The sequence below is a fragment of the Jaculus jaculus genome, chromosome 5 (assembly GCF_020740685.1).
Source record: "Jaculus jaculus isolate mJacJac1 chromosome 5, mJacJac1.mat.Y.cur, whole genome shotgun sequence".
NCBI lineage: Eukaryota > Metazoa > Chordata > Mammalia > Rodentia > Dipodidae > Jaculus > Jaculus jaculus.
This window is the reverse complement of record NC_059106.1, coordinates 98,263,565-98,276,413: the sequence shown is the minus strand read 5'-3', so window position 1 is coordinate 98,276,413 and position 12,849 is coordinate 98,263,565. Positions and strand designations below refer to the sequence as shown.

The following is a 12,849-nucleotide window of genomic DNA, read 5'->3' as shown; positions in this document are numbered from 1 at the left end:
CCACTGGTCCATCTCTCAGAATCCCTGCTAACAGTGATGGAGGGCCACTGGTCCATCTCTCAGAATCCCTGCTAACAGTGATGGAAGGCCACTGGTCCATCTCTCAGAATCCCTGCTAACAGTGATGGAGGGCCACTGGTCCATCTCTCAGAATCCCTGCTAACAGTGATGGAGGGCCACTGGTCCATCTCTCAGAATCCCTGCTAACAGTGATGGAAGGCCACTGGCCCATCTCTCAGAATCCCTGCTAACTGTGATGAAGGGCCACTGGTCCATCTCTCAGAATCCCTGCTAACAGTGATGGAGGGCCACTGGTCCATCTCACAGAGTCCCTGCTAACAGTGATGGAGGGCCACTGGTCCATCTCTCAGAATCCCTGCTAAAGTGATGGAAGGCCACTGGTCCATCTCACGGAATACCTGCTAACAGTGATGGAAGGCCACTGGTCCATCTCACGGAATACCTGCTAACAGTGATGGAGGGCCACTGGTCCATCTCTCAGAATCCCTGCTAACAGTGATGGAGGGCCACTGGTCCATCTTTCAGAATCCCTGCTAACAGTGATGGAAGGCCACTGGTCCATCTCACAGAATACCTGCTAACAGTGATGGAGGGCCACTGGTCCATCTCACAGAATCCCTGCTAACTGTTATGGAGGGCCAATGGCCCATCTCTCAGGATCCCTGCTAACTGTGATGAAGGGCCACTGGTCCATCTCTCAGAATCCCTGCTAACAGTGATGGAGGGCCACTGATCCATCTCTCAGAATCCCTGCTAACAGTGATGGAGGGCCACTGGTCCATCTCTCAGAATCTCTGCTTACTGTGATGAAGGGCCACTGGTCCATCTGTCAGATGTAAGCTGCCTTGACAACATTTGGCTTGAGACTAATGTGAGATGCATGCAAAAACATCTAACACTCTTGTTCAGTAAGTGGAGTGTGTAGCAGAGAAAGATCCAATCATAAATGTAGGATATGAGACCTGATTGGTAATACTTGATTAACAGCTCTACTTGATGATTAGTAAATGTATGTTAAATAGTTTGTATATATAAGCTTTTAACTAACCCAAATGTGATTCTCTGACTCCATTCTTAACTTACTGCACTCTGGCTACTGTTCATTCATTACCTAATTCATTTATCTATTCAAGAAATATTTTCACAGTGTCTGTGTGACTTAGGTGTTGGTGGATACTATGGGGCTCAAAAACAGACATGGTCTGTTTTGGTGGAACTTTGGACTCCAGAGTGATCATGACTGCTGCTGTGAATTGCAGGGGTTTCTGGCTCCTACAGAGTACATTCCTGCCTTGTTTCCCAGACTACATGATACCACAGGGCAGTTTTTACTTACGCTTTGCACAAAAATGAATCATATCCTTAAGCAACCAGGGCACTTTAATCATTCTGATTATGGTTGAATTTTTTCTCTACTATCTAAACACCATAGACTTTAAAATATGAAACATATATTTAAAATTATCTAATCTAACACCTATTTCCTCAAAAAGGTAATTGGTGTCCAGAAAAATTATAGTAGCAAATTTCTTACAGCTAAATAATATTTTTCAAATTTCATTGTCATAAATAGGATATTGAGATACAGGCTAAAATATTATTAGATTATTGAGGAACAAATTAGAAATAGTGAATAGTACCAGTGGTAAAAATATTTTGGGGTGCTGGGAATCAAACTGAGAGCCTCACACATGCTAACCTCACACTCTATTATTGAGGTACACCTCTAGTCCTACACCCCACATTTTAATAGCTCTTGAAAATAGAAATATGCATGGTAAAGAAGAATTAGTAAATGTTCCAAGTATTTTGTTCCCTGCACAATCACCAGTAGTTGGAAGAAATAAATATTTGTTAAGGGAATGAGTGAAATGTTGGCAAACACAGCCACTGGGGACCTCTTTTACGTGTCAGAAAAGATGAGATGGACTAAGCATAATTGTTTCCCCAGTTTAAGGAAAACCATTTCCATACTTTTTATGCTCCAAAGTTCCTAAGATATTTCCAGACTCATATTTCTTTAATCCTCTTTAAAATTGGACCATTATTCCTCTTTCTACAGATGAGAAAACTGAATGCAGAGGTTAAATGACTAATTCAGTAAAGAGAAGAAATAAAATTCAAATCTACTTTGTGAATTCAAATTCAATACTATTGTCACATCTACATGATTAGTGCATTTAAAAATGCTTATAAAGCATTTATTCTTTTGATTAGATTAGCTAATTTTTTAAAAGCCCCATTCTTTATAGCTGACCTGCAAGCTGACATCAACTTGACCCTGGTTAAACCACTTTAACAGTCCCAATTGACTAAAGCTGGATGGGCTAGGGTTTTAGAATGCTTTCTTCCCACATACCAACCATCCTTCCAATCCTGTCCCCACTGTGTCTCACCTGCATGAGAGTTCTCTCTGCCCATATACATATCCTCCTTCCAACCCCATCCACGCTGTGTCTCACCTGCATGAGAGTTCTCTCTGCCCATATACACATCCTCCTTCCAACCCTGTCCACACTGTGTCTCACCTGCATGAGAGTTCTCTCTGCCCATATACCCACCATCCTTCCAACCCTGTCCACACTGTGTCTCACCTGGTAAAGAAGTTCCGGCCAAACTTCTGCCAGTGATCTTTGAGAATGTCCTCTACACTCTGCTTGCGGGTGGCAAGGATGGAGAGCCAGGCAAGAACAGCCCACAGTCCATCTTTCTCTCGGATATGATCAGAACCTTCGGGATAGCAAGAACGGTATCCACAACACTTGAGAGCAAATCCAGCAGTTGACATACTAACCTACTAAGGAAGGTCATGAGGCTTTTCCAAGGACTCTGGGGGCATGGAGAGAGTCTCATGTTGAATGACATGACACAATACTGACAAGCAGTGGCTGCTTCCCAAAGTAATTTAGGAATCTTAGGCAGATGTCAAAAAATGCAGCCAGAGATGGTGGCTCACACCTTTAATCCCAGAACTTGTATTTGAGAAGCTTAGGTAAGAGGCTCTTCAAGAGTTCAAGGCCAGCCTGTGCTACAATGACTTCCAGGTCAGCCTGGACTACAAGGAGGTCCTGCTTAAAAAAACAACCCCCAAGGGGGATAGAGAAATGGCTTAGTGGCTAAGGTACTTGCCTGCAAAGCCTAAGGATCCAGGTTTGATTTCCCAGTACCATGTAAGCCAGATGCATGAGGTGGCACATGTGTCTGGAGTATGTTGGCAGTGGCTGGAGGCCCTGGTGCACCCATTCTCTATCTACCTACCTCTCTGTGAAATAAATGAAAGTAACCCCCAAAATTCAAATATAGAAATTACAAACCTTGCTGGGCATGGTGGCACATGCTTGTAATGCTAGCACTTGGGAAGTAGAGGCAGGAAGATTAAGAGTTCAAGGAAAGCCTGGGTTACATGAGACCATGTCTCATACACACACACACACACACACACACACACACACACCACTAGAAGATATAAGCATTTTCTAAATCTTGAGGCTTGCAAGTATATGTAAAGCCATAATTCATAAAGGGGAACAAATGGTACATTTATCTACCTAAATTTCCATTTTTACATAGTAAAACTACTACAAATAACTTAAAGGCCAATGACACTTTTTCAAGGAGTCAACATATTTACAACTGTAAAGTATATTTTTAACACATTTAGTATAGAAATAATATCTTATTTATTTATTTGTTTGTTTGTTTGAGACAGGGTCTCATGTACCTCAGGCTGGCCTGGAATTCACTATTTTGCAAGGCTTACTGGCCTTAAACTCCTAGTCCTCCTACTACAAACTGGGATTACACATGGTGTGGTGGTTAGAATGTAAAGTAGCCCCTGCAGCCTCATGAGTCTGTGATTAAGCCTCAGACATTATTCCCAGCTGGAAAGTGTTTTGGAGGTGGAGCCCTGTTGGAACAGGTGTGTCCTGGAGGTGGGCCTTGGGATTTTATAGTCCAGGCCAGCTTGCCAGAGCAAGCCAGCTCACTCTCTCTGCTTTCTCCTTTCTGTTGTGTGCTAGCTGTCTGCTCCTACCGTGTGTGCCCCACCATGGTGAAACTTCTCGAAACTAAAAGCTGAAAATAAACCCTTTCTATTGGCTGCTTCTGGTGGGAGTTTTTTTTCCCCAACAATAAAAAGGTAACTGCAATATATGGTATCTTGTGCCTTCTAGGCAAGCATTCTACCAACTCAGGTACATACTCAGCCCCGGAAATAAATTCTTATATATTAATAAAAGAAATACAAAACCTTATAGAAGAATGAGCCAAGAATACTAACAGACAATTGGCACGCAAAAAACAATTACAGTTAATTAATTATCATACCAAAATGGTGGCATCATTTTTAAGAAGAGAAATTAAAATCACAATGTAAAATTGTCACTTTTTTGACAAATGGCCACAGATTTAAAAATTAGAACTACAACCAGGAAAGGTATTTTAAAAAATGGGATTCTAAGATTTGCAGACTGGGTTAAAAAGCAGGATCCTACAATTTGTTGTCTTCAAGAAACTCACCTTTCTACAAAGGATAGACATTATCTTAGGGTGAAAGGTTGGAAGACGGTGTTTCAAGCAAATGGGCCTAGAAAACAAGCAGGGGTTGCTATCCTAATATCAGACAGGGTGGACTTTAGTCCGAAGTTAGTCAAAAAAGATAAGGAAGGTCACTTTATATTGATTAAGGGCACACTCCAACAGGAGGACATTACAATCCTAAACATATATGCACCTAACATGGGGGCTCCCAAATTCGTCAAACAAACACTATTAGAACTAAGGTCACAGATAACACCAAACACGGTGGTGGTGGGTGACTTTAACACCCCACTCTCATCAATTGACAGGTCATCCAGGGAAAGAATAAACAGAGAGGCATCTGGACTAAATGAGGTCATAGAAGATATGGACCTAACAGATATATACAGGACATTTCATCCAAAGGCTGCAGAATATACATTCTTTTCAGCAGCACATGGAACATTCTCTAAAATAGACCATATATTAGGACACAAAGCAAATCTTAACAAATTCAGGAAAATTGAAATAATTCCTTGCATTCTATCTGACCACAATGGAATTAAACTACAAATCAGTAGCAAGAAAGGCTACAGAGCATACACAAAATCATGGAAGCTAAACAATACACTACTAAATGATGAGTGGGTCAATGAAGAAATCAAAAAGGAAATCAAAAAATTTATAGAGTCAAATGATAATGAGAACACAACATACCAAAATCTCTGGGACACAATGAAGGCAGTTCTAAGAGGTAAATTTATAGCCTTAAGTGCCTATATTAAGAAATTAGAAAGGTCGCAAGTAAACGACCTAATGCTTCGCCTTAAAGCCTTGGAAAAAGAAGAACAAGGCAAACCAAAAAGTAGTAGACGGGAAGAAATAATAAAGATTAGGGCAGAAATTAATGAAATAGAAACAAAAAGAACAATCCAAAGAATTAATGAAACAAAGAGTTGGTTCTTTGAAAGGATAAACAAGATTGATAAACCCTTAGCAAATCTGACCAAAAGAAAGAGAGAAGAGACACAAATTAATAAAATCAGAGATGAACAAGGTAACATCACAACAGATTCCAGAGAAATTCAAAAAATTATAGGGACATACTATAAAAGCATATACTCCACAAAGTATGAAAATCTGAAAGAAATGGATGATTTCCTTGATCTATATGACCTACCTAAATTAAATCAAAATGAGATTAATCACTTAAATAGACCTATAACAAACATGGAGATCCGAGCAGTTATCAATAATCTCCCAACTAAAAAAAGCCCAGGCCCGGATGGATTCACTGCTGAATTTTACCAGACTTTTAAGGAAGAGCTAACACCATTGCTTCTTAAGCTTTTCCAGGAAATAGAAAAAGAAGGAATCCTACCAAACTCCTTCTATGAGGCCAGCATCACCCTGATACCAAAACCAGGCAAAGATAGAACAAAAAAAGAAAATTACAGACCAATCTCCCTCATGAACATAGATGCAAAAATTCTCAACAAAATATTAGCAAACAGAATACAAGAGTATATCAAAAAGATCATTCACCCTGACCAAGTAGGCTTTATCCCAGAGATGCAGGGATGGTTCAACATACGCAAATCTATAAATGTAATACATTACATAAATGGGTTGAAGGACAAAAACCACATGATCATCTCATTAGATGCAGAGAAAGCATTTGACAAAATCCAACATCCCTTCATGATAAAAGTCCTACAGAGACTGGGAATAGAAGGAACATATCTCAATATAATAAAGGCTATTTATGACAAGCCTACAGCCAACATATTACTAAATGGGGAAAAACTGGAAGCTTTTCCACTAAAATCAGGAACAAGACAAGGGTGTCCACTGTCTCCACTTCTATTTAATATAGTTTTGGAAGTCTTAGCCATAGCAATAAGGCAAGAGACACACATAAAAGGGATACAAATTGGAAAGGAAGAAATCAAGTTATCACTATTTGCAGATGACATGATTCTATACATAAAGGACCCTAAAGACTCTACTAGCAAGCTGTTAGAGCTAATCAAAACCTACAGCAATGTAGCAGGATACAAAATAAATACACAGAAATCAGTAGCCTTCGTATATGCTAACAACAAACACACAGAGGATGAAATCAGAGAATCACTCCCATTCACAATTGCATCAAAAAAAATAAAATACCTTGGAATAAACCTAACTAAGGAAGTAAAGAATCTATACAATGAGAACTTTAAGACACTCAAGCGAGAAATTGCAGAAGACACTAGAAAGTGGAGAAACATCCCTTGTTCCTGGCTTGGAAGAATCAATATCGTGAAAATGGCAATCTTACCTAAAGCAATCTACACATTTAATGCAATCCCTATCAAAATTCCAAAGGCTTTCTTCATGGAAATAGAAAAAACAATCCAAAAATTCATTTGGAATCATAAAAAACCTTGAATATCTAAAATAATACTGAGCAACAAAAAAGAGGCTGGTGGTATCACCATACCTGATTTTAACCTATACTACAGAGCCATAGTAACAAAAACAGCATGGTACTGGCACAAAAACAGACATGTAGATCAGTGGAACAGAATAGAGGACCCAGATGTAAGCCCAAGTAGCTATAGCCACCTGATATTCGATAAAAATGCCAAAAATACTCAATGGAGAAGAGACAGCCTCTTCAGCAAATGGTGTTTTGAAAACTGGATAAATATCTGCAGAAGGATGAAAATAGATTCTTCTCTCTCGCCATGCACAAGAATTAAGTCCAAATGGATTAAAGACCTTAACATCAGACCGGAAACTTTGAAACTGCTAGAGGAAAAAGTAGGGGAAACCCTCCAACATATTGGTCTTGGCAAAGACTTTCTAAATACAACCCCAATTGCTCAGGCAATAAAACCACAGATTAACCACTGGGACCTAATGAAATTACAAAGATTTTGCACCGCAAAGAACACAGTGAAAAAAGCAAAGAGGCAACCTACAGAATGGGAAAAAATCTTCGCCATCTATATATCTGATAAAGGATTAATATCTAGGATATACAAAGAACTCAAAAAGTTAACTAATAAGGAATCAAACAGGCCAATCAAAAAATGGGCTAAGGAGCTAAATAGAGAGTTCTCAAAGGAAGAAATACGAATGGCATATAAGCACCTAAAAAAATGTTCTACGTCACTAGTCATCAGGGAAATGCAGATTAAAACTACATTGAGATTCCATCTCACTCCTGTCAGATTGGCCACCATCATGAAAACAAATGATCATAAATGTTGGCGGGGATGTGGAAAAAAAGGAACCCTTCTGCACTGCTGGTGGGAATGCAATCTGGTCCAGCCATTGTGGAAAACAGTGTGGAGGTTCCTAAAGCAGCTAGAGATTGATCTACCATATGACCCAGCTATAGCACTCCTAGGCATATATCCAAAGGACTCATCGCATTTCCTTAGAAGTACATGCTCAACCATGTTTATTGCTGCTCAATTTATAATAGCTGGGAAATGGAACCAGCCTAGATGTCCCTCAACAGATGAGTGGATAATGAAGATGTGGTACATTTATACAATGGAGTTCTACTCAGCGGTAAAGAAAAATGAAGTTATGAAATTTGCAGAAAAATGGATGGACCTGGAAAGTATTATACTAAGTCAGGTAACCCAGGCCCAGAAAGCCAAGCGCCACATGTTCTCCCTCATATGGGGATCCTAGCTACAGATGACTGGGCTTCTGTGTGAGAATGAAAATACTTAGTAGCAGAGGCCAGTAAGTTGAAAAGGAGACATAAAGGGTGGAGAAAGGAAGGGAAGAGGATACTTAATAGGTTGATATTGTATATATGTAATTACAATGATTGTAATGGGGAGGTAATATGATTGAGAATGGAATTTCAAACGGGAAAGTGTGGGGGTGGGGAGGGAGGGAATTACCATGGGATATATTTTATAATCATGGAAAATGTTAATAAAAATTAAAAAAAAAAAATAAATAAATAAAATTAAAAAAAAAAAATGGGATTCTAACACAGTGCCTTTGGAGTATCCACTGGTACCATCATCTGAAAAGTAATTTGGCAGAAAGTATCAAAATCTTAAAGATAAGTAACCTCTGAACAAGTAACTCTTATCATAAAACACCTTTCTTTAACCAATAAAGTTTAGTTTTAAAACTGTGACACATCTTTCTCCTGCTAAGGGCCTTGCTAAAATTGTTACCAAATTAAGAAACTGGCTTCTCGCACACCTTTAATCCCAGCACTCGGGAGGCAGAGGTAGGAGGATCACCGAGAGTTTGAGGCCACCCTGAGACTACAGAGTGAATTCTAGGTCAGCCTGAGCCAGAGTGAGACCCTACCTCACAAAACAAAACAAAACAAACAAACAAACAAACAAAAAAAGAAACTGGCTTCTTTGGATATGCTTGTGGTCATGGAGACCTCCCTTTAAAAGCCCTATATGGGACAAACTCATTTTTTGCTTTTAATTTTCTTGCTCTAAGTCAAAACAAAGTATAGGCTATATGGAGTTTGCTTTTTGATTTCTGAATGGGATTCTGTACGTTCTCTTTATAATCATGTTTTGCATATTGTCAATCTTGAATTATTTATGTATCTTCCAGCCCTACTTTGATTTCTCCTGGTCTTGTTTTTCTTGACACTTCCAGGGTATGTGGCATAATGCTGGCCACGTGGGCATGAGGCAAGCTTCCTGCCTTCCTGTGTTCATCCTTTTAGACCCAGCTCAAATGTCTTCTCTTCTTTGAGATGAGCATCTGGCTTACCCAGGCACCTGTGAGCTCCCTTCCCTTTCTTCTCCATCATAACATGTACAAGACAGCTGGGTGGTGCCAGATTCCTTGAGCCCCAGTCATTTGCCTTCCCTACTAATTGTGTGCTTCTTAGAGATGTATGTTATCTTTATAACATGGTCTGATAACTAATTGTACAGCAGGGAACTGTGAATCAATTAACTTTTCTACTCCAATATTTTCATAAATTTTTCCTTGACATTTTTTTTAATGGAATATCACTTTTAGAAATAATAGATCTTGGCTGAGAGGTTGGAGGTACTTAATTATGAGGCCTGCCAGCCTGGGTTTGATTCCACAGCTACCCATATAAAGCTGGATGGGCACTAATTTGTAGCAGTAAGAGACCCTGATATGCCCATGAGTGTACATACATACACACACCCACATGCAAGTGAATGATTTTTTTTTAAAAGATGTAACATCTCAAAACCCAGATGGTAGAAGACTAGAGACAGTATTTGTAAGACTGTATATAATAATTTTTGGAAGTGTTTACAAGTTTTCAAAGACTTTTGCCTTTACTATTTTTAGGAACCAAAGGTTAGCACTCTGCCTCTTACAGCTTTTGCAAATGATATGCTTTGGCAACAGCACATCCTGAGAAGCTGGCTTCTGGCACTTTCCTCAATATAATGGGAATTTGTGATAGCCTGGAGGTATTTATTTTGGACATAAGGAAATGGATACATCACAACTGATACCAATGAAATTAGAAGAATCATCAGGACATATTTCAAAAACCTATATTCCACAAACCTGGAAGAAATTGATAAATTCCTTGAATCATATCACTTTCCAAAACTAAATCCAGAACAAACAGACTTCCTAAACAAACCCATTACTTCTAATGCAATTTAAAAGTAATTAAAAATATCTCAACAAAAAGTCCAGGTACAGAAGGAATCACTGCTGTGTTCTACCAATCCTTCATTCAAGAACTAAAACCACCTTTTCTCAAATTATTTCATACAATTGCAAAATAGGGAATGCTCCCAAACCCCTTCTATAAAACCAGCATTATTCTAATACCTAAACCAGACAGAGACCCAACAAAAATAGAAAATTATATACTGATATCCCTAATGAACTTAGATGAAAAAATTCTCAATCAAATCCTCACAAACCAAATGCAAAATCTCAAAAGCATCATTCCTCTTGATCAATAGGTTTTATCCCAAAAATGCAGGGATGGGTCAACATATGGAAATCAATAAATTTAATTCACCACCCACATAAACTTAAATATAACAATCACATGATTATTTCAATAGATGCAGAAAAGGCCTTTAACAAAATACATTCAGTCTTTCATGATTAAAACACTTGAGAGACTAGGGATGGAGTGACCATATCACAATATAATAAAGGCTATTTGTAGTGCCTCTAAGGCCCAGGTTACACTAAATGGGGAAAATATTGAAGCATTCCATTAAGGTCTGGAACAAGACAGGAGTGCCCACTCTCACCATTACTTTTCAACATAAAACTTGAAGTCTTAGAGAAATCAATAAGACAAGAGAAACACATAAAAGGAAAACAAATTGGTAAGGAAGAACTCAAATTAGTGCTATTTGCAGATGATATGATTTGATGTATGAGTGAGCCAAAACAGTCTACCAATGAAACATCTAAAGGTGGTAAATTCTTTCAGTAAAGTGGTTGGATATAAAAACAGCACACAAAAACTGTAGTTTTCCTATATGCCAAAGACAAGCAAATGGATAAAGAGATAAATGACACTATCCTGTTTTCAATAGCCACAAAAAATTAAATACCTTAAAATATCACTACCAAGGAAGTGAAAGATCTATACAAAGAAAGCATAGAAACATGGAAGAAAGAAACTGAGGAGGATACACAAAGCTGAAAAGACTTACCATGCACATTGATTAGAAGAATTAATATTGTCAAAATGGCCATTCTACCAAAAGCATTATACAGATTCAATGCAATTCCAACAAAATTTCCAGCAATGTTCTTCACAGAGATAGACAATATAATCTCCAAATTCATATGAAAGAAAAGAGGCCTCAGATAGCCAAAACTATCCTCAACAAAATAAGCTATCTGGAGGTTTCACCTACCTGGGCTTCGAGAAATACTACAAACTAACTAACTAACTAAACAGCATGGTACTGCACAAAAACAGACATAGAGATCAATGAAATAGACTACAAGACCCATTTCTAAATTCAAGCAACTACAGCTACATCATTTTTGACAAGGGGGCAAAAACACACACTGGAGAAAAGACAGCATCTTCAACAAATGGTGCTGGAGAAAATGGCTAACCACATGTATAATAATGAAATTAGATCCACTTCTCTCACCCTACATAAAAGTCAACTCTGAATGGATTAAGGATCTCAATACATTAGCTGAAATTCTAAAACAGCTAGAAAATAAAATAGGGAGAACACTCAACAATATAAGTGCATGGCAAGACTTCCTGTATAAGACCCCAGTAGCAGAGAATTAGAATAACACTCAACCACTGGGACCTCATGAAACTAAAAAGTTTCTGTACATATAAGCAAACCACCAACAGAATCAACAGACAACACATGGAATGGGAGAAAATCTTTACTAGCTATACCTCTGATAAAGGTCTATATCTAGAATCTACACAGAGCTCAAAAAACTAAACAACCCAAACAAAAAGTGGGGTAGAGATTTGAACAGAGAATTCTCAAAGGAAAAAATGCAAATGGCTATTACACATTAAAAGAGATGTTCAACATCTTTAGTCATCAGAGAAATGCAAATCAAAGCAACTCTGTTATTTCACCTCACTCCAGTCAGGATAACATATATCAAAAGATTGAATGACAACACATGCTGGTGAGGCTCTGGGGAAAGAGGAACCCTTACCCACTGCTGGTGGGAGTGCAAACTGGTATAACCACTATGGAAGTCAGTATGGAGACTCTTGAAAAAGATGAAAATATATCTGACATTTTATCCAGTTGGTTTTAAACTGATCCTGGGCATATATGCTAAAGCCTCCAAATTTTACTAAAGAGATGCTTACTCAGCCATATTGTTGCTGCTTTATTCACAATAGCCAGGAACTGGAATCAGCCCAGACGGACACCTACTGAGGAATGGATAATGAATATGTGGTCTATATATACAATAGGATTCTATTCAGTGGTAAGGGAAAATGAAATTATGAAGTTTGCAGGAAAATGGATGGAGTTGGTCACGCAGGCACAGAAAGACAAACTGTGCATGTATTCTCTCACATAAGGTTACTAACTGGGATCAATTAGAGATGCGTGCAAATAGTAGTAATCATCAGTAATATGGGCAGAGAACTCGAAGGAGACCAGGAGAGAAGAAATAGGGAGAGAGGAGAGGAGGAGTTACCTGATAGAATAGGGAAGGGACAGGATATCTAGGGGCTTGGAGGGGCATGAGGTAGTGCGGGTAGGAAGGGAACTACACCAAAGTTAAGACAATATGAATCAGTTCCATAGAAAGCCTCATTCTGACTAGCATCCTTATATTTTAATTTTTGAA

The 12,849-nt window shown here is 38.6% G+C and overlaps 1 protein-coding gene across 1 annotated transcript in view; it reads right to left on the bottom strand.

Moving 5' to 3' along the window:
• The window catches only part of Pgm1 (phosphoglucomutase 1), an 82,460-nt gene that overhangs the window by 19,109 nt on the left and 50,502 nt on the right, over positions 1 to 12,849 (bottom strand). The window contains exon 8 of the mRNA XM_004663189.2: positions 2,616 to 2,751. Within this exon, the coding sequence (XP_004663246.1) occupies positions 2,616 to 2,751 (136 nt within the window). The remainder of the gene's footprint in view (positions 1 to 2,615; positions 2,752 to 12,849) is intronic.